Source organism: Capra hircus, chromosome 5 (assembly GCF_001704415.2).
Source record: "Capra hircus breed San Clemente chromosome 5, ASM170441v1, whole genome shotgun sequence".
Lineage (NCBI taxonomy): Eukaryota > Metazoa > Chordata > Mammalia > Artiodactyla > Bovidae > Capra > Capra hircus.
Genome location: NC_030812.1, coordinates 78,735,258 through 78,760,600, shown reverse-complemented (window position 1 = coordinate 78,760,600; position 25,343 = coordinate 78,735,258). Strand labels below are relative to the sequence as shown.

The window sequence follows — 25,343 nt, the reverse complement described above, 5'->3', positions numbered from 1 at the left end:
GCCCACCAGGCTCTGTCTATAGCATTTTCCAGGCAAGAGTGCTGGAGCTTTATAAGTGTACAATTTACTGATTTTATTAAATGTATGGGGTTGTGCAGTCATCACCATAATGTAATTTTAGAACATTTCCATCACCCTGATTTTATTTCTTGCATTTACCCGGAATTTTGAAAAGTGAAAGTGCAAGCTGCTCAGTTGTGTCCGACTCTTTGCGACCCCATGGTCTTTACAGTCCATGGAATTCTCCAGGCCAGAATACTGCAGTGGGTAGCCTTTCCCTTCTCCAGGGATTTTCCCAACCCAGGGATCCAACCCAGGTCTCCCGCATTGCAGGTGGATTCTTTACTAGCTGAGACACAAGGGAAACCCAAGAATACTGGAGTGGGTAGCCTATCCCTTCTTCGGGGGATCTTCCCAACCCAGGAATCTAACTGGGGTCTCCTACATTGCAGGCAGATTCTTTACCAACTGAGCTATTATGGAACCCCATCCATAATGTTAGGGAACTACTGTTCTGCTTTCCATCTATAAATTTGTCTACATTCCATGTAAGTGTAACTGTAACATGTAGTCTGTTGCAACTGGCTTTTTTTTTGTGGTTTAGCATAATGATTCTGAGGTTCATTCATTTTTGTGACAATTTTTTAACTGTTCTCTTATGTTCAAATATTTTTTAAAAGACCCAAGGTCAGATTGTTAGGGGAGTGAATCCTCTTTAAAAGCTTTATTTTTTAAAAATGCACAAAACAGTAACTAATATAAATTGAAAGTTTACTAGCTGACTGACACTCTTTTAAGTAGATACATTTATAAATTCCTTTAACTACAAGATATCTCTATGAATAGTTTTTTATTGCCTTCATTCTGTAGGTGAGACAGTAAAAGTATGAGTAAAAAGTAAAAGTCGTAATGCTAGTTAATGATGAAGATGGGATTTGAACCCAAGAAGTCTGGTTTCAGAACCAACACTTGTCCCTATGCCCAGAGGTTCAGTTCAGTTCAGTCGCTCAGTCATGTCCAACTCTTTGCAACCCCATATATCTCAGCACGCCAGGCCTCCCTGTCCATCACCAACTCCCGGAGTTCACTTAAACTCACGTCCATCGAGTTAGTGATGCTATCCAGCCATCTTATCCTCTGTCATCCCCTTCTCCTCCTGCCCCTAGTCCCTCCCAGCATCAGAGTCTTTTCCAATGAGTCAACTCTTCACATGAGGTGGCCAAAGTACTGGAGCTTCAGCTTTAGCATCATTACTTCCAAAGAACACCTGATCACCCAAAGAAGGGCTGATCTTCTTCAGAATGGACTGGTTGGATCGCCTTGCAGTCCAAGGGACTCTCAAGAGTCTTCTCCAACACCACAGTTCAAAAGCATCAATTCTTCATTGCTCAGCTTTCTTCACAGTCCAACTCTCACATCCATACATGACTACTGGAAAAACCATAGCCTTGACTAGATGGACCTTTGTTGGCAAAGTAATGTCTCTGCTTTTGAATATGCTATCTAGGTTGGTCATAACTTTTCTTTCAAGGAGTAAGCGTCTTTTAATTTCATGGCTGCAATCACCATCTGCAGTGATTTTGGAGCCACAAAAATAAAGTCTGACACTGTTTTCACTGTTTCCCATGAAGTGATGGGACTGGATGCCATGATCTTCGTTTTCTGAATGTTGAGCTTTAAGCCAACTTTTTCACTCTCCTTTCACTTTCATCAAGAGGCTTTTTAGTTCCTCTTCACTTTCTGCCATAAGGGTGGTGTCATCTGCATATCTGAGGTTATTGTTATTTCTCCTGGCAATACTGATTCCAGCTTGTGCTTCTTCCAGTCCAGCATTTCTCATGATGTACTCTGCATAGAAGTTAAATAAGCAGAGTGACAATATGCAGCCTTGACGTATTCCTTTTCCTGTTTGGAACTAGTCTGTTATTCCATGTCCAGTTCTAACTGTTGCTTCCTGACCTGCATATAGGTTTCTCAAGAGGCAGGTCAGGTGGTCTGGTATTCCATATGATATTCAAATATTTTCATGAGATTAGCTTTAATGGTTAAATGATCTAAATGGAAAAGTCAGGTAATATCTAACACAGAAGATAATACAAATTTTAAACCCTTTTCCACTGGAAGAGAATGGATGGCAGAAAGTGTAACTGCCAGTGTTACCCAAGCAAAGTTAACAAACAGTGACATCAAGTGATATCAGGGAACACAAGACACAGTGACAATCTGTGCTTTCCAGGTAAAGGGCATTGCCAGAAATGCAAGACTTTAGTGCTCTGCATGTGTGGAACTCTAATTACCCGGAGAGAAGAACCGGTTCTCTGTTGAACAGCAACTGTTATTTGAGAGACTTTTAAGTATATGTATATTCTGTAGTATTTAATATACACAGAAATATATGTAAGTTATGGAGCAAGATCATAAACATCTGTAAAACCACCACCCAACTTAACTAGAAAATTATTAAAACCACTTATGTGTGGTTCCTCTGTCTTATCCCACCATCCTCCCACTGCTCTGAATGGTGGATTCTTTTCCCTGCCATTTTTTTTTCCAACCACATATGAAGCTAAACAGTTTAATTTTGCCTGTTACTGACCGTTCTATGGCTCCTACTCTTCTGAAATTTGCTTTGTAAACTCATCATTGCTTTTAATATTCATCCAAAGAGCCTGTGGACCGTCCTATGTTTTTTACTGCTATGTGAGGATACTACCTTTTGATTATCCATGCTTCTGTATTGGGTATGTGGAGTGCCAGCTTTTGCTGATGTTCATGTTTCCATAAAGTTCCCTGTTCATGCTCAGTTGTCATGACTGCATCACTTTCCCAGGACACTGTTAAACCTAACTGCATGTTAGAGTCAATGTAAGAAATTAAAAAAAAAAAATACACCACCCCCACCCATGTCCCAGATGTTTTCATTTAATTGAAGCCATGCAACCATCTAGGGCATTCCCCTGGAGGTAGAATTGCTAACTCAGAGGACATTGGCATTTTTAATATTACCCATGTTATCTGAGTTGCACCCCACCCCTGACCAGTGAGGAGAGTTCCCTTCACTCCACTTTCTCATCTGTTTATATCATCACACCATGCATTTTGCCAGTTTAGAGAATGTAAGATGGCACTTTTTCTTGCTTTTGCTCTCTGTTCTATTGATTGATTTCATCTCTGTAGCAATATCACCCTGTTGGCTCAGCTGGTAAAGAATCCGCCTGTAGTGTGGGAGACCTGGGTTCAATCCCTGGGTTGGGAAGATACCCTGGAGAAGGGAAAGCCTACTGACTCCAATATTCTGGCCTGGAGAATTCTGTTTTAAATACTATAGCTTTAACTGCCTCTGTTGTAATTTTCCACTTTATTCTGCCTCTTTAAGAATGTATTAGATATTTTGGCCCTTACAGTGGTTTGTGTTGCCACTAACTGAAACTTTGGTTAAAATTTACTCTTATTTTATAAATATCTATAAGGAATAGAAAAATGAAACTGGTTATGCTTCTGATAATAAAGTTGAGACCAAGATGAAATCAGTTAAGTGCCCAGAGCCTTTTACATCACATTAATTCCTCAGTTAATCTTTGATGAGAATTAGACACTTACTGGGTCTAAGTTGTTGACTGTTAAATTGACAAAGAATATGTATGAATAACTGGAACTATGTTATTGAACTATGTTATTACTACTTCCCTGGTAGCTCAGATGGCAAAGCGTCTGCCTGCAATGCGGGAGACCTGGGTCCGATCCCTGGGTTGGGAAGATCCCCTGGAGAAGGAAATGGCAACCCACTCCAGTACCCTTGCCTGGAGAATTCCATGGACTACAGTGCGTGGGATCACAAAGAGTTAGACACGACTGAGCAACTTCACTTCACATTACTGAAAATTTTGTGAAAAAGATAAGGTGGTGAGTTAGAGGAAATTATTTTAAAACTCAGTTCATATATTACTCTTCCTGCAAAACCTCCATCCATCTTTGCAGAAAGTGTTGATTATTTCCTCCTAGGCTGGCAGCTCCATGGCATACAGAATCATAGTTAACTTTGTATATCATTCTTCTCCCCTAGAATGAGATTCTAAAGATGAGGGAAATTTCCTCTTTCAAGGTGCCCTTCTTTGCCATACAGCAGGTGCTCATGGAGGACATTTTTAAATAAACACATGAGCAAAAACTTAGGTTATTAGGTCTCTATTTTTTAAAATTTGGCTACATAACTTTTACAGACTATATTAATGTACACAGTTGATTGCAGTTTAATACACATAGAGCTTGACCTTGAAATTAAAGAATAAAAAAGAGTTTGGGGGAAGAAGAAACAGCTGAAGTAAGAAATAAAGCTTATATCCCTCCTGAGTGAAACTGGCTTTCAACTAGGAAAAGGGAAAGTAAAACAGTCTAACAGTGAAATAGTCTAATACCTTCCTATTCAACAGGGAAAAGATTAAATACAGAACAATTTAAAAATTACTTCCAACTGAAGCTGAAAAGAGATCACCAAATAGTCTCTGACCCTCGCAGAAAAGTCAGGCAGCTTCCCCAAGCAGTACATGGAATGCTAACCCGACGTCTTTTGCTGCCAGAGCCCTCCAGCATCACCAACAGATCACCGTCCCAGGAGATCAGAGATTGTCCAAACATCCAAATTAACCACCTGCAGATCACACTGTGAAGAAAAATACTTTAGACAGGCCTGATGTTTTAATACAGTCCATCTTTAACTCCCCTTAATGTCATCTAACTGAAAAGATGAGAGCAATTTAATGAGACAAAGTAAAAATAGTACAAAACAAATTAACATAAGAATGAGAGAATCTTCATTATAAAGCTCATCTTTCAATTTACTGAGTTCCTATAGAACAGTATAATTTAAATCAATGAATGCAATTTAGGCCAAAATTCATAAAAGATGTTTTTAGTAAATACTAGGAAAGTTAAAAAGACTTTCCCTTTGTAGCATTTGCAAAAGAGAGGAGAGACAGAAAGAGAAATAGAGAGGGAATGGGAAGAATAGGGTAAGAGAAAGGGAGATCAGAAAAAGAAAAAAAAATTATCTTTTGGTTATTTCTTTATGGATTGTTCTTTGATTTGTCTATATTGTGCTTACTTAAAAAGTTAAACTATCCCCCCTTTTTGAATGCTGTAATTTTGGAAACAAAGTGATAAATATTGGTGGGAAATAAGAAAAAAAAAGTTGCTTCAAGCTCTTTCTCATTCTACATATTGTGATGGGCTCTGGCATTAAGTCTCTGGTCTCAAGGGCCTTCCTTAATTTTTGGCTAAGCTTTGAAAGATGAGGGTAATGGTACTGGTCAGCTGAAATTCAGATAAGTGTTTTGAAAACAATGGAAATATCTTAATTTGTACCTAAAAAGTTAAAACTCAAGCGATAAGCCTGATAAATCATTTCTTAAATGTCAGTTGCTCATTGAAATTGTGAAACTTACTGGGACCATTCCTATATTTGTACTTATCTGCATGAGTAAAATTAAGAATTGCAAGGAGGGATTAGCATTTCTCTTCATATCTTTCAATGTTAACCAAGTTAGAAAAAATAGTAAAAGTATATATGTACGCTCAGTCATGTCCGACTCTCTGTGGCCTCACGGACTGTAGCATGTGAGGCTCCTCTGCCCATTGAATTTTCCAGACAAGAATACTGGTGTGGGTTGCCATTCCATTCTCCAGGGGATCCTCCAGACTCAAGGATCGAACCCACAACTCTTGAGTCTCCTGCATTGGCAGGCAGATTGTTTACCATTAGCACCACCTGCTGTTCTGTGTTGAATAGCTTCAGTCATGTCCTGCTCTTTGCAACCCTATGGACCCTAGCCCATAGTCAGGACCATACGGACCTGCAGTCAGCTCCTTTGGACCATATGAACCGTAGTCAACCATATGGACCGTTGTAAGATTCCTGTGTTCATGGGATTCTTCAGGCAAGAATACTGGAGTAGGTTGCCATGTCCTCTTCCGGGGATCTTCCAGACCCAGGGATTGAACCCACATCTCTCTGTCTCCTCTTTATATCTCCTGCATTGGCAAGCAGGTTCTTAACCATTAGCACCACCTGGGAAACCCCAAAAGCATATATGGTGGTATTCAAATGTGACATATACATAGTGCATAGATATGAATTTAATGGCATTTAAGATTATAAGTTCCCAGGAGGCACGAACCAACATTAACTATCTGTGACCAATGTTTAATATTGAATGTATTTATACACTAAATCCAAGCTCCTCCATGACAAAAGTTGGGAGAAGTGACATTGAGTTTTTTTAGCAATGACAAGAGACATATTTTCCAGATATGTGGTTATGTATTTCCTCTCCCACTTGTGATCACAGTCCCATCAGGTCGCCCTTCCAATGATCCTGCTTCTCCTCCAGTGATGGATGTGATCCAGTCTGTGTAGGCAGAAATTCTGGTGAAGACTGTTGGTGCGGCAGGATGGCAGTTACTGCTGCCCCAGCTCACAATACCGATGAGCTTGTACTGTCCACCCTCGCCACACTGCAATGGTCCTCCAGAATCTCCCTGAAACCAGCAAAAAGAGAAGTTCATTCTCCTGACTGCATGATTCACGGGGGACGCTAACCCCCAACTGCAGGGGATGATCAGACAAGAGTGTAAGACTCTCCCATCACAACAGCTTAAGGAACCAAGGCCACTGAACTCGTTGGCTGATGTTACAGATCTCTGATTCAGATTGGAACTTATATTTTCAAAGCAATGCTGAAAGAAACATAAATTCATTTTATGCTGGCCATAGACTGCCATGCAGGAATGTGTCTAATAAATATAAATGAGCAAATGATGGCTTTGAGTTACACAAAAGCATTTTTATATTTTTATATTTTCAGTGGAAACAGGTAGTTTGAGCTACCTAATTCAGCTATGACATCAAACCATAAGAAATCATCATTTTTTTGCAGGTCAAAAATAGCTGAAAATGATCAGTTTCACATAGTTCAACCTAGCAATGGAACAAGTAATTCCTTTTGAAAACGGAATCTATGCAAATATCAAATTAGCAATTGCAGTACATCAACTTAGCCATGGATTTATTCCTCTCATTTTTCCCTTTAAAACTGCCATACTTTTGTACCTCTTTCTGGTCAGCAAACAAACATTCAGGAGACAATACTGAAATGAACCTCCTGCCCTCGTGAATGCAGGCCTTAATTACCATACAGGACGATGATCCGGAAGCCCCTCCACATATATTAGTGTTTTTAATTTCCAGTCCCCAGTAGCTTCGACAAGATATACTACTGATCAGAGGTACCTTTGCCTGCTGCACAGTTTTAGGAAATTCATCTTCTAGTAGAAAAGAAATAAAAATACATAAGCAAATGCTATTAAAGGATAAAACAAAATTAGCCTTACATATACACAGACTCGAAAGGGTAAATCCTACTCATTCTCCTCTCTCAGCACTTCAATGATGCCATTAGGTGACTTGTGAAAAACTAATTATTCCACAGTGGTTTATATAACAGAAACAACAAAAAACATTTTATGTGCATTCTTTTGTCATTAGTATAGTCGTCAAAAGATATAAAAATGATACCATCTTATGAAAAAAAAGACAAAATTTACACCCAAATCAGTTTTTGATAAAGCAAACAACATAATTCATTTTTGACGTATGAAGTCTATACTTTATTTCATTGGTTTGCCATCTTTTCATTCTTTTGATTCGACTTCTGCTGAGCAGGACATTCTGTTTAAGTGCTGACACTGACTGGAAGCTGAAAGCTGAAATTACATTCTAACTAACTCTTTACTTTGTTGGATATTTGTAACTAGTTAATTCATTTGGAAAATAGAGTGTAGGTGAGACCAGAGACACGGGTTTGATTTTTATATGGACTAGAATATTTTTACATAATCTTTCTACCTATTTACCTTTAAAATTAAATTGAAGTATAGTTGATTTACAACCTTATGATAGCTTCTGGTGTACAGGAAAGTGATTCAGACATATATACACATTATATATATAATTATATTATATATAATATAATTATATATATAAGAATATATATAATATAATTCTTATAATTCTTATATAATATATATTCTTATATATGTATATAATACATTATATATAATTCTTATATAATATATATTCTTAATATATGAATATATATAATACATATATAATTCTTATGTAATATATATAATCTATAATTCTTATATATATAAGAATATGAAAAAGAACATGTATAATGTATATATATGTTCTTTTTCATATCTTTTGTTATGATTTATTACAGGATATTGAATTTGGTTCCCTGTGCTACACAACAAGACCTTGTTGTTTATCCATCCTATATATAATAGCTCGCATCTTCTAGTCTCAAACTCCCAGTCCAACCCTCCCCTGCCCCTCCTCTTCCTTGGCAACCAAAAGTCGGTTCTCTATGTCTGAGTCTGTTTTTGTCTCATAGTAAGTTCATTTGTGTTACATTTTAGATTCTACATATAAGTAATATCATATCTACACACTTACGTTTTATATCACCCTATCATTTCAGAAAAATGCCTGACAGCTTTAAGAACAGGCACATACATCTTGAAGTATGGGTTTTTGCAATAGCAATATCTACACTATTGTGAAAACAAACTGTGTGTGTGTATGTCTGTGTGTGCACTCACAGTGCAACTGGGGAGTAAATACACACAAATATTTATGGGTAATAACATCACTAGATAGTTACCAGCACAGGTTTTTACAAGCATCAATGAACTAGAATCATTGAACCTGTGTTAATGAATATGATGGACTAAAACGCAAGCAGTCGCCTTTATATCTATTAGATATAGAAAAAGTTTTTCTATGATCATTCCTATGAAAAATACAGAAAAATTGAAAATGAATAAACAGTATACTCAGACTTCACATGTAATTGTTTGGATTCTAATTTTAGAAGACGTAATAAATATACTTACGATGAGGTTCAGTTATTCCCCATCCGGCAGTCAAACATTTGGAAAGTAAATTTATTTTATCATCTTTCCCTGGCAAACAGATTGTAGATACAAACTCTCCTAATAAAAAGGATGAGAAAGAAAAAGACAAATATAAATTAGTCATAAGATTCATATTAACATTGTCTATATTGTTTGCTCTTCAGTGATAGCTCTAGAAATGTCTACTTTGACCTGACACTGTCCTCTGGAACCCTATAGTTTAATAAATAAAGTCTTCCAGAAGCTTTCATCTATTAGTTACTCAGAGGGGAGCATCCCAATCAATGTACATGATGCCATTTTGCTCCAAGTATTTCCATATCCTCCTAGGAAAACAGAAACACACATCCTGCACTGAGATGTGGGGCTTCTCATCCATAACCATTTAAAAAAATAAATTTGTTTTTTTAACCTGCGTGCCTTGAGCACATCACCATGCTGAATCTGAGATGACAATGCAGAAGGATAAAACTGTCTTCCTTTTTCAACTATATTACATGAAGAATGGGGAAGAATACATTTGTAGCAATTTAAACTTTTGAATTATTTTTACAGCAAATATCTATCTTCACAGTTGCATTATAAAATATATTGATATATTACACATTCACTTTTTTTTATCACCAAAATTTGTATATATATAAATACTGTGGGTTTCTGTCTCTGTGTGTATACATGGTACACACACACACACACACACACACACACACACACACACTGAATGCAGTGCTCTTGTGTTTGTTTTCCCTTTCCCCAGGCTGCTTCACCTCATTTTTGTCCGGGCTTTTACATTCTTAAGTGCTTCAGCATACCTGCTATCACAGGCCATTAATTTCAATGATATGTTCTTTATTTTTAGTGCTATCTCTTAACAAAATTACATAAAACTCTTTGTAACTTGTCCATTCTTTTCCTACTCATCTCTACACATGTAGCAAATCTTATGTTATACTGCCTTCATAGATGATTATTGCTCTATCATAATCTCCTCCCAAATTTCCTTGAGCTAAAACATTTTCCCTCTACCAACATATTTTTCCCATCAATAGTTTTTTTTCTTATTCTGATACTCTTCATTGACTAAATTATGATTATATTATTTATATCATTGCGTACAGATCTACTACATCATTCTTTTAACAGCACACCGTATTCAGATAATGAATGTACTGCAATTTATTAAATCCCATTGGCAATTTATTTAGACTCTAATTTTTTCCTTTTAAACTGCCTCAAGTTTTCCAGATCACATATCTGTGCATTGGTGCCAGTATTCCTGGATAGTTGAGTTGCTAGACCACAAGGCCTGCACTTCAAAAATTGTCAGATATTGCCAAATTGCAGGATGGGGGTGGGGAGATGTATTGACTTGTACTCTACATAAAGCTGTGCTTATAATGGAAAAATATATCAAGAATCTGGAAAACAGTTATGCCCCAAATCCAGCATTTCTACATCTGAAAAATTTATTTTAAGGCAATAGACCTAGAAAAATGTACATATAAAGACAGTCAATCCAGCATTATTTAAGTACAAAAAGGAAACAACCTTACATGAATGTTCATGGAAGATTTATTTGTAACATCTAGAAGCTAGAAACCATCAAGATGTTCTTCAACAAATGAATGGTTAAATAGGTATGAGTGGTTAAACATTCATACCATGAACACTGAAGTGAAGTGAAGTGGCTCAGTCATGTCCGACTCTTTGCGACCCCATGGACTGTAGCCTATCACGCTCCTCCATCCATGGGATTTTCCAGGCAAGAGTGCTGGAGTGGATTGCCATTTCCTTCTCCAGGGGATCTTCCCGACCCAGGAATTAAACCCGGGTCTCCTGCATTGCAGGCAGACGCTTTACCGTCTGAGCCAGAACATTACTCAGCTATTAAAAGCAATGCACTGTTGATACAGGCAACAACATGAATGAAGTTCCAGGGTGTTAATGCTAAGTGAAAAAAATCAATCACAAAAGTTTACATTCTATACAATTCCATTTATATAATGTCCTTGAACTGACAAAGTTATAGAAACAAAGAGAACAGATCCATGACTGACAGAAATCTGGGTGGGGAGGGTAGGGTAGGGAGGAAGGAGATGAGTGTAGCTATAAAGAGGCAATAGTATCGATCTTCATGGAGATAGAAATGTTTTGTATCTCAACTGTATAAATGTCAAATGCTGCAAGTTGTTACCACTGGTGAAAACCAAGGTAAAAAGTACTTTGGTGTCTCTGTATTATTCCTTATAATTGCATGTGAATCTACAATTCTCTCAGCATTGACAGTTTAACTAAAAATAAATTTTAAAAGCAGGGTAGGGAGAAAAAATAAGTCATAGTCAAGGTTGAGAAGCACTGCTCTGAATGCTGTCACTGACTCAGTTATAAAAGCATAAAAAGCAAATGATTTGGGGTTTGTAGAATGGATGCACTGAAATGATATAAAAAGTGAGGTCTTAAGCAGAAACAGAGGAGAGAGTTGGAGCAGAGCAGGAAAAGTGTCCAGAGCCCTGTGATTTCATGAAAAAGCTTGGATGTGTGGGTGGGGACTATCCATGGATCTTAGTTACATTTGCCCCAATACATCTTCCACCTAAGAAGGTAGGTGGGTTAATTGCCATTCCCCGTCTACAAATGATTAAGCTGAGGTTCACAGAAGTTACATAAACTGCCCAAGACCACACGACTACTTCGTGACAATGTGAGGATTAATAATTTCATGTTTTTGCTTAACTTCGGCATAAGTAAAAATTTTTAAAAAGCAATATCTTACTAAGTTATAAGTGAAGTGAAGTGAAGTCGTTCAGTCGTGTCCGACTCTTTGCGAGCCCATGGACTGTAGCCTACCAGGCTCCTCAGTCCATGGGATTTTCCAGGCAAGAAACCTGGAGCGGGTTGCCATTTCCTTCTCCAGGGGATCTTCCTGACCCAGGGATCGAACCCAGCTCTCTCGCGTTGTAGGCAGATGCTTTACCGTCTGAGCTACAGACCTGGGTTCATTAAGCTCTATAGGAACAGAAAATTGAATATCTCATAGTTCAAACTGACGTTCTCTTAGTGTTTGAATTAACCTCTGAGAACATAGTCTCAAAATATATATATATATAGGACAAAGTTAAAAACATACTTCTTTCTTTTTTTTTAGGTCACACTGCGCAGCATGCAGGATCTTTGTTCCCCAGCTAGGGATCAACCTGTGCTCAAACACTGAGAACATAGTCTGAATCACTGGACTGCTAGGAAAGTCCCTAAAACATATTTCTTTGAAATATCCTCTAGACCCCCATCAATTAAATACACATAAAAGTAAAATGTTTACACAGATACTTCAGCTTTTAGAGAAAGGAAGTTAAGTTAGTATAAAAGAACATTTAAAAATAATTATTTAACTTCATGACTCAGGGAACTCAAACCAGGGCTTTGTTAAAAAACAGAGGAGTGGGAAGGGGTGGAGGTGAGAAGGGAGGTTAAAGAGGGAGGGAACACATGTATACCTATGGCTGACTCATGTTGACGTATGGTAGAGGCCAACACAATATTGTGAAGCAATTCTCCTTCAATTAAAAACAAATAAGTTTGGGGGAAGAAAAGTACATATAGCACTTCTAAGCAAGATAGAAGATAAAAACTATATGGCAAAGGTTCAAAATGGAAAAAAGTTATTTATACTGACCTAGTTCAACAGGTTTTTCCAGATGCAGCAAAGACAGATCATCGTTGGGAGGAAATTGTGTGAAGCTGGGGTGAATGTACACAGCTTTCACAGGAATCAAATCACTATTTCTTATATTCCCCAGGTAACTTCTTCCTATTACCAGGTAGTCTGTGACAGTACTTGTCACAAGAAAAGGGAGTGAGGAAATAGATTCCACTTTTAATTAGGCCATATCATTTCTCAGAATTACTAAAAATATATTCTTTAACATTTCTAATCCCCATTAAAATCCTGATTATCTTGAATTCTTAGGAAACAGAGGTTTCGTATTAATTCAGCCCTTGAGAAAAATTTTAAAGTGTCTACTTCCTTGTCTTCATAATGTCAGATAAAACAATTCAGTATTTATTACAATTAACAGTCATGCTGCCTCAAGATAATAATCATATGTATTATAATCATAATATTATGCATTATATGATGTACTTATGTAATGGTCACTGAAACTATTCTGAAAATTATATTTACTCCCTAATACAGTGCTTCTCAAATAAATGTCTAGGGACCACATGCATTAAGTCTAGCACAGGTATTAAAAGTGCAGAATTCCAAACATAACTCATCAACTCAAAATTCAGAATTAATACTCTAAGATTCCATTTACAGCAAACTCCCCAGGTAATTTTAAGCACATGAAAGTCTGAAACTGTGTTTATAAGTAAGTCTTCTTATGATTTATCTGTATCAAAAGGAAGAGTTGGGGGATAGTACAGAAATTGAGTTTTTAGTTCACTGAAGGCTTATGATAACCACATTATTTGATTAGATGCTTTTATTGTAAAGCCAATTTCAGAGACGTTGAAAATGTTGCATCTACTTGTTCAGCTATGGGACACTGTGCAACAGTATCAGCTGTCATGCTAATTCTGGGAGATAATACTAAAAACGTCAAGCTAAGACTCCTCTGAGGGAGTTTTCAGATATCTCTGTATCATATTAAGATCAAAAGTAAGATAAAATCAAAGAAAACAAATGTTCCTTTCTTAAAGGACATTCCTTGAAATTCTTTTAAACTTTACAGATTTATTTTGGGACTGGGTATGATCATCAGACAATCCATAGGCGAGTAAGGAGGAAAGGAAGCCGTGTATAAGCAAGCCCTGGGCTCTAGGCTCCATGCTGAGAAACTGATGCAAAAATGTGAGATCTTCATTTTCATGGTTGGAAGGGAGGGTATTGTTAGTTTCTTACTAATTAAATTATACCTAGAAGCAGAAAGCTGCTCTTAGAATTAAAAGCTATTAGTAGTAATTTTATTAGTGAAGCACAGAAAGTTTCATCAACCTCATACATTCATTCATTTGCAAGTCGGGGACTGTATCAGTGGGAGCTGGTGCTTAATGTTTCTCATGATGTGGGGAGAGAAGGAGTGCACCCACCATGGGCCCTCAAATAGCTCCTTATCAGCACCCACCCCATCCCAGAACCCCACCCCCCGACCCAGGCACACACCTGAAGTTACAGTGTGCCGCTGTCAGGACCCACTGCCTCCCAATCAGAGCACCTCCACAGTAGTGACGTCCTTGGTGCTGCAGACTGACCAGCCAGGGCCACGACGTCACAGCGGCTGCACGGCCACCAACCACCCTGGGCTCCCCAACCTCTGCAGGCAAGGTATCTGTATTCCTCTCAAACCCTTCAGTGAGAAATGGGTCAACAAATGGAACGCCACATATGTCTTGAGCTGGCTGCCTTCTGGTATTGTTTTCTACTGTAAGCCCTCCGAAAAAAACAACAGCAAAACTTTAGATAGCAATACTTATGAATATCTATTTAAATCTCAGAAGGCATTTACTCCTTTTGCCAGTTCAAAGCTAGCATTATTTGCAAGAGATGAGACTCATCTTTTCTTCCAATGCTTTTAAATGAGCAAAAATCGACAGTTTACTAAGGTATTAATATACACACCATGTTAATATACTCATATTAATATACATATCTTTAGATGAATTGGAACATAAATACATTTTTTTTAAAAAAGAAATAAAGATGTTGCGTTTAATCATGAAATTATTGGAGACTGTTCTTTCTGTAGCATCATTTGTGTTATCCCAGTACATATATTTAGACACATCAAAATATTTTATGCTCTGTGTATTCAAAATAAGTTGTATATATAAAGGAAAACCATAAGGAAAATTTATAGCAATATGTTTACTCCATTCTCAGATTTAAAAAGAAACTTACCAGAAAGTAACAAGAGATAGTTAAGCATTTCCTTAAATATGAAGAAAACTAAATTTTTCCATAACCATATAATTTTGGAGTGATAGGATATATTCCTAACCCAGGGATCGAACCCAGGTCTCCTAAGACATACTCACTTGTTAATTCTTTACTTGAGATTATTTTTTATACCAGAAAGCTATTTAAAAAGTTTATAGCATAGTGGATTTGCACTTGTTTATTCAATACTTAAGTAAAATCATTTCTACTTTCTTTTCAGATATGTATAAAACATGGATTCCCTCTTCCTTTACAAATATGCAAACTCTTCAAAATTAAGACTATCCTGGACTTTAGAGGGAAAAAACCCACAAAAGGTATTTACTAAAACATATTTTTTAATGCATTAAGTTCACTGCATTACTATATGTTTTTATTGCATTGGTAATCCACATTTTATGTGGTAACTCAGATTTTGGGGCTGTTTGTATACATGTATAATAGCAATATTTTATTAGTATTCAACTTTACAAAACTTTAAAAAAGAAATGAGGCTAAATATTTTTACTGTGAGAATAAAGGGTCAGTTTAAAGATAAAGCAATGGAAAAACAAAAGGAATGGACACAGAAGAAGGGTCAATTAGGTGAGCAGGGCTTTAACAATTAAAAATCACATCTATAGGGGACTTTCTTAGTGGTCCCGTGGTTAAGATTCTGTGCTTCATTTGCAGGGTGCATGGGTTTGGTCCCTTCCTGGGTAGGGAACTAAGATGCCACGTGCCTTGTGGCATAGCCAAAAAAAGAAAAAAATCACACCTATAGGACAATGTGGTTCACTAGTCTAGGGCTCAAATTCAGGACTCTTGGGAGAGCCTGTTCATTTCACTATCCTAAGAAAGATTTTGTTGCTTAGTTGCTAAGTTGTGTCCAACTCTTTGTGATCCCATGGACTGTAGCCTGCCAGACCCCTCTGTCCATGGGATCTCCAGGCAAGAAATACTGGAGTGGGTTGACATTTCCCTCTCCAGGGGATCTTTCCAACCCAGGGATCGAACCCATGTCTCTTGAGTCTCTGGCATTGGAAGTGGATTCTTTACCACTAGAGCCACCTGGAATCTTAAGATAGAGTGTTATTAAAAAAAAAAAAAAAACTTTGCATTAATGTGGATTATTTGAATTTTCCTGCTATTACACTCTAATCAAGAAAATCTCCTAATAACAGATTCATTAGGTTTAGTCTTAAGCACAACTAATGAATCTCTAGCTTAAAATTAGATAGACTTAAGTAGGAAAAAATCGGTACATTTGTTTCTATTTTATGCAGGAAAGTTAATATATCTGAAATATTTTGAGGGCTCTTCGTGGTGGCGAGGAGACAGTTACTTAATAGAAGAGATATGTAAACAAAGACATGGAAACACATTGAACTCTCCTCTTGTTTCAGCTTGAAAGGCCCCACAGGATCTTTTAAATAGCAACTTACTGTCTCTCATGTTTATTATGTCTTAATTAAAAACAACATACACACATAGAGACATGTACACACCCCAATTAACTTTATTACCTCACATGATCTATGTGAACTGCCAAAGTCTCAGTCCTTAAGGAATGGTTTAAAATGAGCTTATCCTGTTTTTAGTATTAGAGTAAAGTGATTGCCATTGATCCCTAAACCAGTGGGCTCCAGGTTCTGTTTTAAGGCATATATGGTACCTGCTTTAGTAGATATTTTAAAATAATTACTTACCATTAATAGGCAGTTGGGTCCCAATATTGCTTTTCTGTGATGGCTTCTCAGTCATATCTTCCAAAATCAGTTTAAAACCTCTTTCTCCCACAGACTCATCAGTTTTCAAATTCACAGTTAGGTAAGCACCACTGGATATCCAGACAAATTCTTTCTTGGAGCCACATAAATGAGCTGCAATGTGAAGTATACTCAATAATTAAAATACTTCTGTGTAATTACATGGGTAAAAGACGGAGGAGAGAGGGGACATTAAATTCCAAATAAATCTTGATAAGAATGATTATCAATAATGTAAAATCAAGATTCTGAGGGTGAAATTCATGATTTGATTGAGACAATAAAAGGGTATAGATTTTAAAAGATCAAAGGGAAAAGACTGGGCTAGCAATTGATATGGAAGCAATATACAATTTGTGTGGCAATCTTTGATTATAAGGGTGGTTAAAGAAGCATTTCAATGAAGATAAATGGACAGAGAAATGGAAGTAATGGGATACCATTATGGACCAAATGTTGGTGTGCCCCCAAAATTCATATGTGAAAATCCTAATCCCCAGTGTGATGCTATTAGGAGGTGTGGCCTTTGGGGGTGACCTAGTCATGAGGGTGGAGCCTTATAAACCCTTATAAAAGAGAACCCAGGGAGCTCTCTAGACTCTGTATTTGTCTTATGGGAAAATAGCAAGAAGACAGCTATGAACCAGGAGGCAAACCTTCACCAGACAGCAAATCTTGAACTTCTTGTCTTCATAACTGTGAGAAATACATACTTGTTATTTAAGCTACCCAAACTATGGTATTTTTATTATAGTAGCTAAAACTAAGACATGTAGTCTTCCCAAATACAGACTAATGATGATCCTTTCCTAATATAGAAATGCAAAAGTTGTCACAAACATTGTCCTGATAAGTGACAAGATATCTGCTGTAATTTATCTGTACAAGCTGTAACTGAGATTCTCTCAAACTAAATGATACACTGTTGATTTGTCTTAAAGATAATGTTTTTTGAGGAATCTGGGAAAGAGATGGGGAATAGGAGAAAGTTAATCTCTGCATCATTCTTATCCTTGAAGAATCTGGTGAACTGGATGTCATGGGTAGCTTTGGAGAGGCACCATGTCAAATGAAGGCAATCTGTGTAAAGTCAACTAACACTCTGGAAGTTTTAACATAATGGAAATGGGAAAATGTTATTCTGCTTTTCAAAAAGGAGATTGAGGGTTGGCAGAGGGGGAAGGGTAGGAGACAGAGAAAAACAAAGAGGCCAAAAGATTTGCAAAATCTTATGTCAGTGAAGTAGTGTAGCTTAGTCCTTACAGGCTCGGATTCCAAAGTCAAACTGCTAGTCTGGACTAGTTCTATTAGCTATGTGGCCCTAGGCAAGTTATTTAACCTCTCTGCCACAATTTTCTCATCTGTATAATTTAGATTAAAAAAATACAGGATTATATAAAGTTGTATTTATGAAGCATTATAAACATTTACTAAGTAAAAAAACCTCAGCAAAATTTTATAGCAAATTATTAGGCAGTTTTTGAACACTTTAGGAAGGAATCAGTGGTCATGAGCAACTAGCATGGGATCCTCAACAGGCCGTATTAAATTAACCTAATTTAATTTTTGGAAAGAGCTAATTAGATGGTGGCTAGGGGGAATGAGATAAACTTAATGAATTTTGATTTCAGTGGAGCACTTAATAAAGTACCTTACGATGTCCCTGTGAACAGATATAAAGTGTAAGTGGATAATTATATGACTAGGGAGCTTCACAGCTGATTAAATAACCATACAATGTTAACCTGAAGGGAAGATCTGATGGGTATGAAAATAGTTCTACCCTTGGTTCTGCCAAGTACAATATTGCTGTTAATGGCTTAGGTAGAAATACAGGTAACACATTTACAAAACGTGTAGGTTTGAGATGGGTAGCTGAATGAGAAGTAAAGAACTAGGTTAAACATAGAATCTTAGTGATAATTTAGTTTAATCTTTCATCTAGCACTGAGTTTCTTCTAAAACAACGTTGGGCGTATGTTAGCTGCATCTGAAGATATTATGTGGAACTTATGAAAATTTCTCTTTTTAAGCAGTTCTAATTGCTTGACAGTTCTTCCTTATGTTGAATCAAAAGGCATCAGTGTAATCATATGGTTAACAGAGTGGTCAAGGATAGAAATGTTTGAATCAGAGTGCCTGGGCTTTAAACCAGCTTTCTCTACTTATTAATTATGTTACCAGAGGCAAGTTACTCAACATTTTTGTGTTTCCTTATATTTAAAATGAGGATAACACAACCTACCTCCATAGGGCTGCTAAGAAGATTGAGTTATAAGTTCTCAGGACTATGCATGAATAATGGTAAACATTCAATAACTATTAGATATTATTAGGCAGAACAAGTTTTATGCATGGCTGAGAATCTATGGAAATTCCATAAATACTTGAAGAGAAGAAATTGTGATCCTTCTGTTTTCTCTCTCCTCTAAAATAAACATTTCCAGGTGTCCACACCCTTCAGCATCCTGGTCATTATGTTCTATGGTTGTGTTCCAAATTGTTAATGTTCCTTAAAATTGTTTCTTGACCAAAGATGATATTTCATAACCAGTATGTCAGGGGCAACAACCAGACAGACTGGATATTTACAATGAAGACTCGTGAGGCCAAGTTAGTGAATGCCAGCTCAGTGCCAACACTAAATTTAACCATACAAAGGACCTTATCTCTTTCGTCATAATTCTTTACTAACAACACTGCATTGAAATTTTGGAATCATTTGAGACTTTTGAAATTTGATTTCAATCATTCTACTTCCCAAATTACCACTTTTATGCATCCTAATCTATTAGTATTCCCTTACTATAATTGATCTCTCCGTGACTTCTTGCCCATAATCCCATAAACTATGTATATCCATCAACCTCTAAGAAAGTGAGAGATTTTACTGTAAAGGGAAGCAGAGAAATGGGGCAATAGCTAACTTTCTTGTTCTATTTTTATTTTAATTATGGGTAATAATAGAATATGTTTGAAACTGATGAGAATGATTGAGGAGATTGATGATGTCAGAGAAAGAATAACTAAAGGAAATTTATGAGAAGCTGATAACTCTCAAATCTATATCTTAAGTCCAAACTTCAGGAGTTCTACTTCTAGCTCCCTACTGCCAAATCAACCTTAGATGTATCATGGCATTAAAAATATAACATGACCCAAATAGATCTTTCACCACAAATCCATTTCTCCCTCTAGTATTTCCCATCTCTATAAATGCCACCACCTCTGAAAACTTTCCACTATAGACTAAGGAGCCATCCTTGATCTGCAGATCTAATTTCACATTTATTCCATCAAGAAAGCCTATCAGTTCTCCAATCTGTCCATTTTACCATCCTCTTGCAAGGCAACATTAGTACCTAAACAGTACTAAAAGAACATTCTGCAATGATGGGAAGTTCAATATGAGTGCTGTCCAGTATAGTAATCATTCACTACATGTAGCAGCTGAGCACTTGACGTGTGGCTAATACTACATTCCATTTCATTCTAAAACTTGAATTTAAATAAGAACATGGATTAGACAGCATAGGTATAGATTATCATAACTGCCTCATAACTGCAGGTGTAATTCACCCTGACAAGGGGGGAAGGGATAGCGAGAGAGTTTGGGATGGACATGTACACACTGCTATATTTAAAACGGATAACCAACAAGGACCTACTATATAGCACGTGGAACTCTGCTCAATGTTATGCAGCCTGGATGGTAAGGGTTTTTGGGGGAGAATGGATACATGTATATATATGGTTGGACTTCCCTTGTAGCTCAGTTGGTAAAGCATCTGCCTGCAATGCAGGAGACCTGGGTTCGATTCCTCGGTCGGGAAGATCTGGAGTACAAAATGGCAACCCATTCCAGTATTCTTGCCTGGAAAATCCCATGGACACAGGAACCTGGCAGGTTACAGTCTACGGGGTCACAAGAGTTGGACATGGCTGAGCGACTAAGCACATATATATATATGGCTGAGTCCCTTCACTGTTCACTTGAAACTATCACAACATCATTAATATATATTTTTTTAAATAATTCACTTGTCACTCTAAAATCCATTCCCAACGTGGTAGCCACAGCAGCTCTCAAATTAGTTCCTTGTCCAAAACCTTTAAAGACCTCCCACTGGATGGGAATAAAGCCCACTCATTACCATAACCTGAGCTGCATGACCTGAGGGCAAAACCTTCATCTTGTACAACCTCACCTCATTCCAGTCCGTCCCCACTCAATCTCTAGCCACTCTGATATTTGATAGTTCCCCAAGTTACCAAACTATTCCCATATTCGAGGCCTTTTTCTAATGTATTTTTTCATCAAATATTTATTTTCAGGTAGTACTTTAGACATTGGAGATAAAGCAGTGAACAGGAAACTAAGCTTTGTTATCAGGATATTTTCATTGGGGTGGAGGGAAACAGATTCTAAACAAATAAATATACATGCTGCCAGGTCATGATTAATGCCAAGAAGGAAAAGTGTAAGAGGATTATTTAGATGATGTGATACAAGAGGCCTTAGATTATATAATATCTGGACAGATACCTGAACAAACTAAGGAAGTGAATCTTGAAGTCACGTTTGGGCCAATCAAGATTATGCTCAGTTAACCCAAGGAAGAATAAAGGAGAAGGAGAATGGTAGGAGGTACGGTCAGACCTGAGATACTAGACACCTTCGCACATGCTTTCTTGGCCTTGTCTGACTGTTTCCTTGTCATTCTTTGGATCTCAAATGCACCCCTTCAATGAGGCCTTCCATGACCATCTTAACTAAAGCAACTGTGTACCCAGTATTATTCCATACTGCTGCTGCAACTAATTTCCTTCAAACTATGTTGACATAGGGTTTCCCTGGTAGCTCAGCTGGTAAAGAATCCACCTGCAATGCAGGAGACCTCAGTATGATTCCTGGGTTGGGAAGATTCCCTGGAGAAGGGATAGGCTACCCAATCCAGTATTCCTGGGCTTCCCTGGTGGCTCAGATGGTAAAGAATCCACCTGCAATGCAGGAGACCTGGGTTCAATCCCTGGGATGGAAAGATCCCTTGGAGGAGGGCATGGCAACCCAATCCAGTATTCTTGCCTAAAGAATCCCCATGGACAGAGGAGCCTGGTAGGCTACAGTCCATGAGGTCACAAAGAGTCAGACATGACTGAGCAACTAAGCACAGCACACATGTTGACAATCAGTAATTATTTATTATTTATTGTTAAATGCTATTATTAGTTTTTTTATTATGTCTTTTCAAAAGAAGGTGGCAATGATCACTTCTGAACTGTTCACCATTGTGTCTTCAAGCTGTCTAACACATTAGAAAATGCTCAGTCATGAATTAATCTGACATGTATATTTAATATGGTGTTAACTAGTTACTGATGTCTTACCTTTATGGGGTAAATGAAAGAATGAAGAACAGATGAACCTTAATTTTGCTAATTATTTTCATTAATATATTGTAAAACCATTGCAATGAAACCAATCTGGAGGCTGTGTACCATTCCATCTACATTCTCAGAAATAATTAAAAAGTAGCTAAAAACTAATGAATTCTCTTTAGGTGAGAAAATATTTAGTAAGAAAAGATAACTGAGACAAAATAGACAATGTGGATCCATATTTGGGCTAGCTCTTCTCACCAGATGGGAGAATAGCAATAGGGTTCAATATGTTCAACAGTTTAACAATGCTTATAAAATTGCATATTTCACTGAACTAAAATGATTGTAAGTATATAAAATTATATGAATAAAACTGTGTAAATTAGCAAACTAATGGTAGTGACCTCACCTTTATATAGAATTGTATAAGTTAATTATAGAAATACGAGTTGTCACATTTTAAATGTTTTGACCCATGAATTTTTTATTAATCGGAAATTTTAAAGACAAATAATGTTGTCAGGTTGAAAAATAGTAGAGTGAGAAATAGGAAAGCAGCCTTGACATCCAGAAACTGGTCCAGCACTCACAACTGAACCAGGGTCTCCCGTTAGATACAAACAATCTCACAGGATACCAACATCAGACTGTCTCTGAATCTGTGATGAGACAAAAACAAGGTCATCTGTAACCAATAAAATACCAAACATTGACCTCTGGCTAAAATGAAGACTTGCTACTTCATTATCAGTTACAATTTTACCCGTACTCCAGTCACGCCTAGATACCCAATCATAAACTTGCCCCACTTTCTCACCTACTTCCTGCAAGCAATCTAGAGCAAATTTCACTTCCTTAGTGTGTGGGTGCTCAGTCATGTCTGACTCTTTGCAACCCCATGGATTGTAGCCCATCATGCTCCTCTGTCCATGGAATTTCTCAGGCAAGAAAACTGGAGTGAGTGAGTTGCCATTTCCTTCTCCAGGGGATCTTCCTGGCCTTCCCAATTGAACCTGCATCTCCTGCATTGGCAGGCAGATTCTTTACCTTTGCACCACCTGGTAAGCCGTTCCACTTCCCTAGAACTTAGGATTTGGGCTTAGAATGGGTAATTTTGAAGCAAGTCCACTTCCCTAGACCTTCTCCAAAATTACTCATTCAAAATCCAAATCCTATAAGAGGTTCTTTCTACCATCCTGTTAACACTCCATGGTTTTCAAGGATATGTGTTTTCCTTTTCCACAATGAGTAATAAATCCAACTTGTTCAATTCCAGGTGTGTTCCAAGGGTCTTAGGTTGAAAGGCATTCTGGAGAATTATACCAGATAATTCTGGATCTGATACCACAGATGATTCATATTAATCTTATGGAGAACTAATAGCTTGATATTTTGTGTCTCCACCACCTCTATTCTATTGCTCTAGAATTCTTAGCAGGAACCAAACTCACTGATAAGAAAAAATTTAATTAGCTTTGAAATTTCAAAGTACATTGCTAAGCCTACTGGTGTTATAAATCCTAGAATATCACAAGAGTGGTTAAGGTCTTTGTAAAAAGATAGCTTCAAACCTCTTCTCCTGTCCTTTGTGATAGGTGGATTGCATGGCGTCTTGGTTGGAAATTAGAGAATGGGATACAATATTGAATTACAAAATCTTTGGAAAAGTTCCCTGTATGAGTCAGTCTCAGGACATTGTCTGACATTCAAACACAGTAGACATCATGTGGTCAATAAATCTCTAAAGATTATTTAAGTTAATTGGCCTTTTTTTTTTTTCTGTAATTTACCTTGGATCTAAAGTGAGCTACCTTTATCATGAGGATGAAATCCGAGTAAACAAAATTTCAAAAAGCTGCCTAAAAATGCAGTTTAGGCAACAGAAACTCTTCAAATATATGACTTCCTGAGAAAAACAAAATTAGTGTGCTCCCTGATGATAAAATGAGATAGGAATCACTGAAATCAAGAAAAGCTGGAATTAAAGGCAAAGAGCCATTGAGTGTGGTATTATGCTCATCTCATTGTGTTTAATAGTATTCAGGATTCTGAAGAAAGATCTGATGGAAAGTCTCTGACAGTAAATGATATTGCTCCCAAGGCAAATGTAGATCATGTTTGCCACATATATAATTATATAAATTTTCTTATGAATGCTACTCAACATAGGACATTTAAAAGGTTCAGTTTACCAAGTAATCTTGATTGTTGATCTGGTCCATCATAAATATTGAAATAATCCCATTCACAGTTCCAAGATTCTTCCATTATAAAATCTTTAATCAATGCCTTCATTTTATTTCCAGACATAGAATAAAAAGTCCAAGTGCAGTTCAGCATATTAGGATAAATGTTAGGATAATTGGGAGATGTGATCTCAAAAGAGCTAACTGCAATCAGATCTAATATTGGACACCCTTGAGGCAAAAAGAAAAAAACATTGTATGCAATAGTCAAGGAGCTGAGTTACTACTTTTTGGATCTGGTTTTAATGTCTACAACAGGTCATTAAAACCTTAAACTGCAGTGTACTTCTATTAAGTTATATTACTCTTTCCTTACTTCCATAGCTCCTTATATATGGTGACATAGGGTATAAATGACTTTTGTTTTGAGAAAGTGACCCTTCCCAAAAGAAGACAAAGTTCTTTGACTTTAATTCACAAACTATGAACCACTAAGTCGCCCACATATACATTGTGATGTAGCTTTGTTGCTTATCTTTAGCACACAGTCTTCTAAATCCCTGAGTAAATCACATACTCCTAAAATTCAGCCTATACTAAAAATTATAATCATTTTATTTGGTAAGGAAATTTGGGTCACTCTCAGATAGTTGAAATCAGGATATTATGGTTCACAAGGGCCAAGAAGCTACTACATCAAGAAGAGAACTGAGGAATTTAATGACATTTTGGATTTACTCCAAATGCTCTAGGCATTATTCAATATAAAATTAATGCCACCCCCAAATTGATTTACTTCATCAATAATCTTGTCATTTTAACTGTGCAATGGCCCAGCAAAAAGAGAGGGTGAGGGGTATCCAAGCATAATCCAGAGGACATAAAGTATATGGAAAGACTGTTAATGAATAACAGAGTTAAAATAGGGGGATCTCATAAACAAAACATGTATTTCTTACACAGTAATCAGATAAGGTGCTACCTTCTCACTCTCTACTCTCTGATCTGCCCTAGGTCTCCACTACCTTCAAAGTTTGACACTCAGAAAATTAATATAAGTTCATATTTCATTATAAAGCAAATAGAATAAGGACACAACACTTAGAAGTC

The 25,343-nt window shown here is 37.0% G+C and overlaps 1 protein-coding gene across 1 annotated transcript; it reads right to left on the bottom strand.

Annotated features, from left to right (window-relative positions):
• LOC108636028 (chymotrypsinogen A-like) lies at positions 6,165 to 24,506 on the bottom strand. Its single transcript, XM_018048364.1, has 7 exons — positions 24,240 to 24,506; positions 16,606 to 16,779; positions 14,144 to 14,411; positions 12,650 to 12,810; positions 8,956 to 9,054; positions 7,187 to 7,320; positions 6,165 to 6,534 (listed from the first exon to the last, which is right to left on the bottom strand). Exons 1-7 carry the CDS (start codon positions 24,385 to 24,387, stop codon positions 6,313 to 6,315), a joined length of 1,206 nt encoding a protein of 401 aa, XP_017903853.1. The 5' UTR covers positions 24,388 to 24,506; the 3' UTR covers positions 6,165 to 6,312.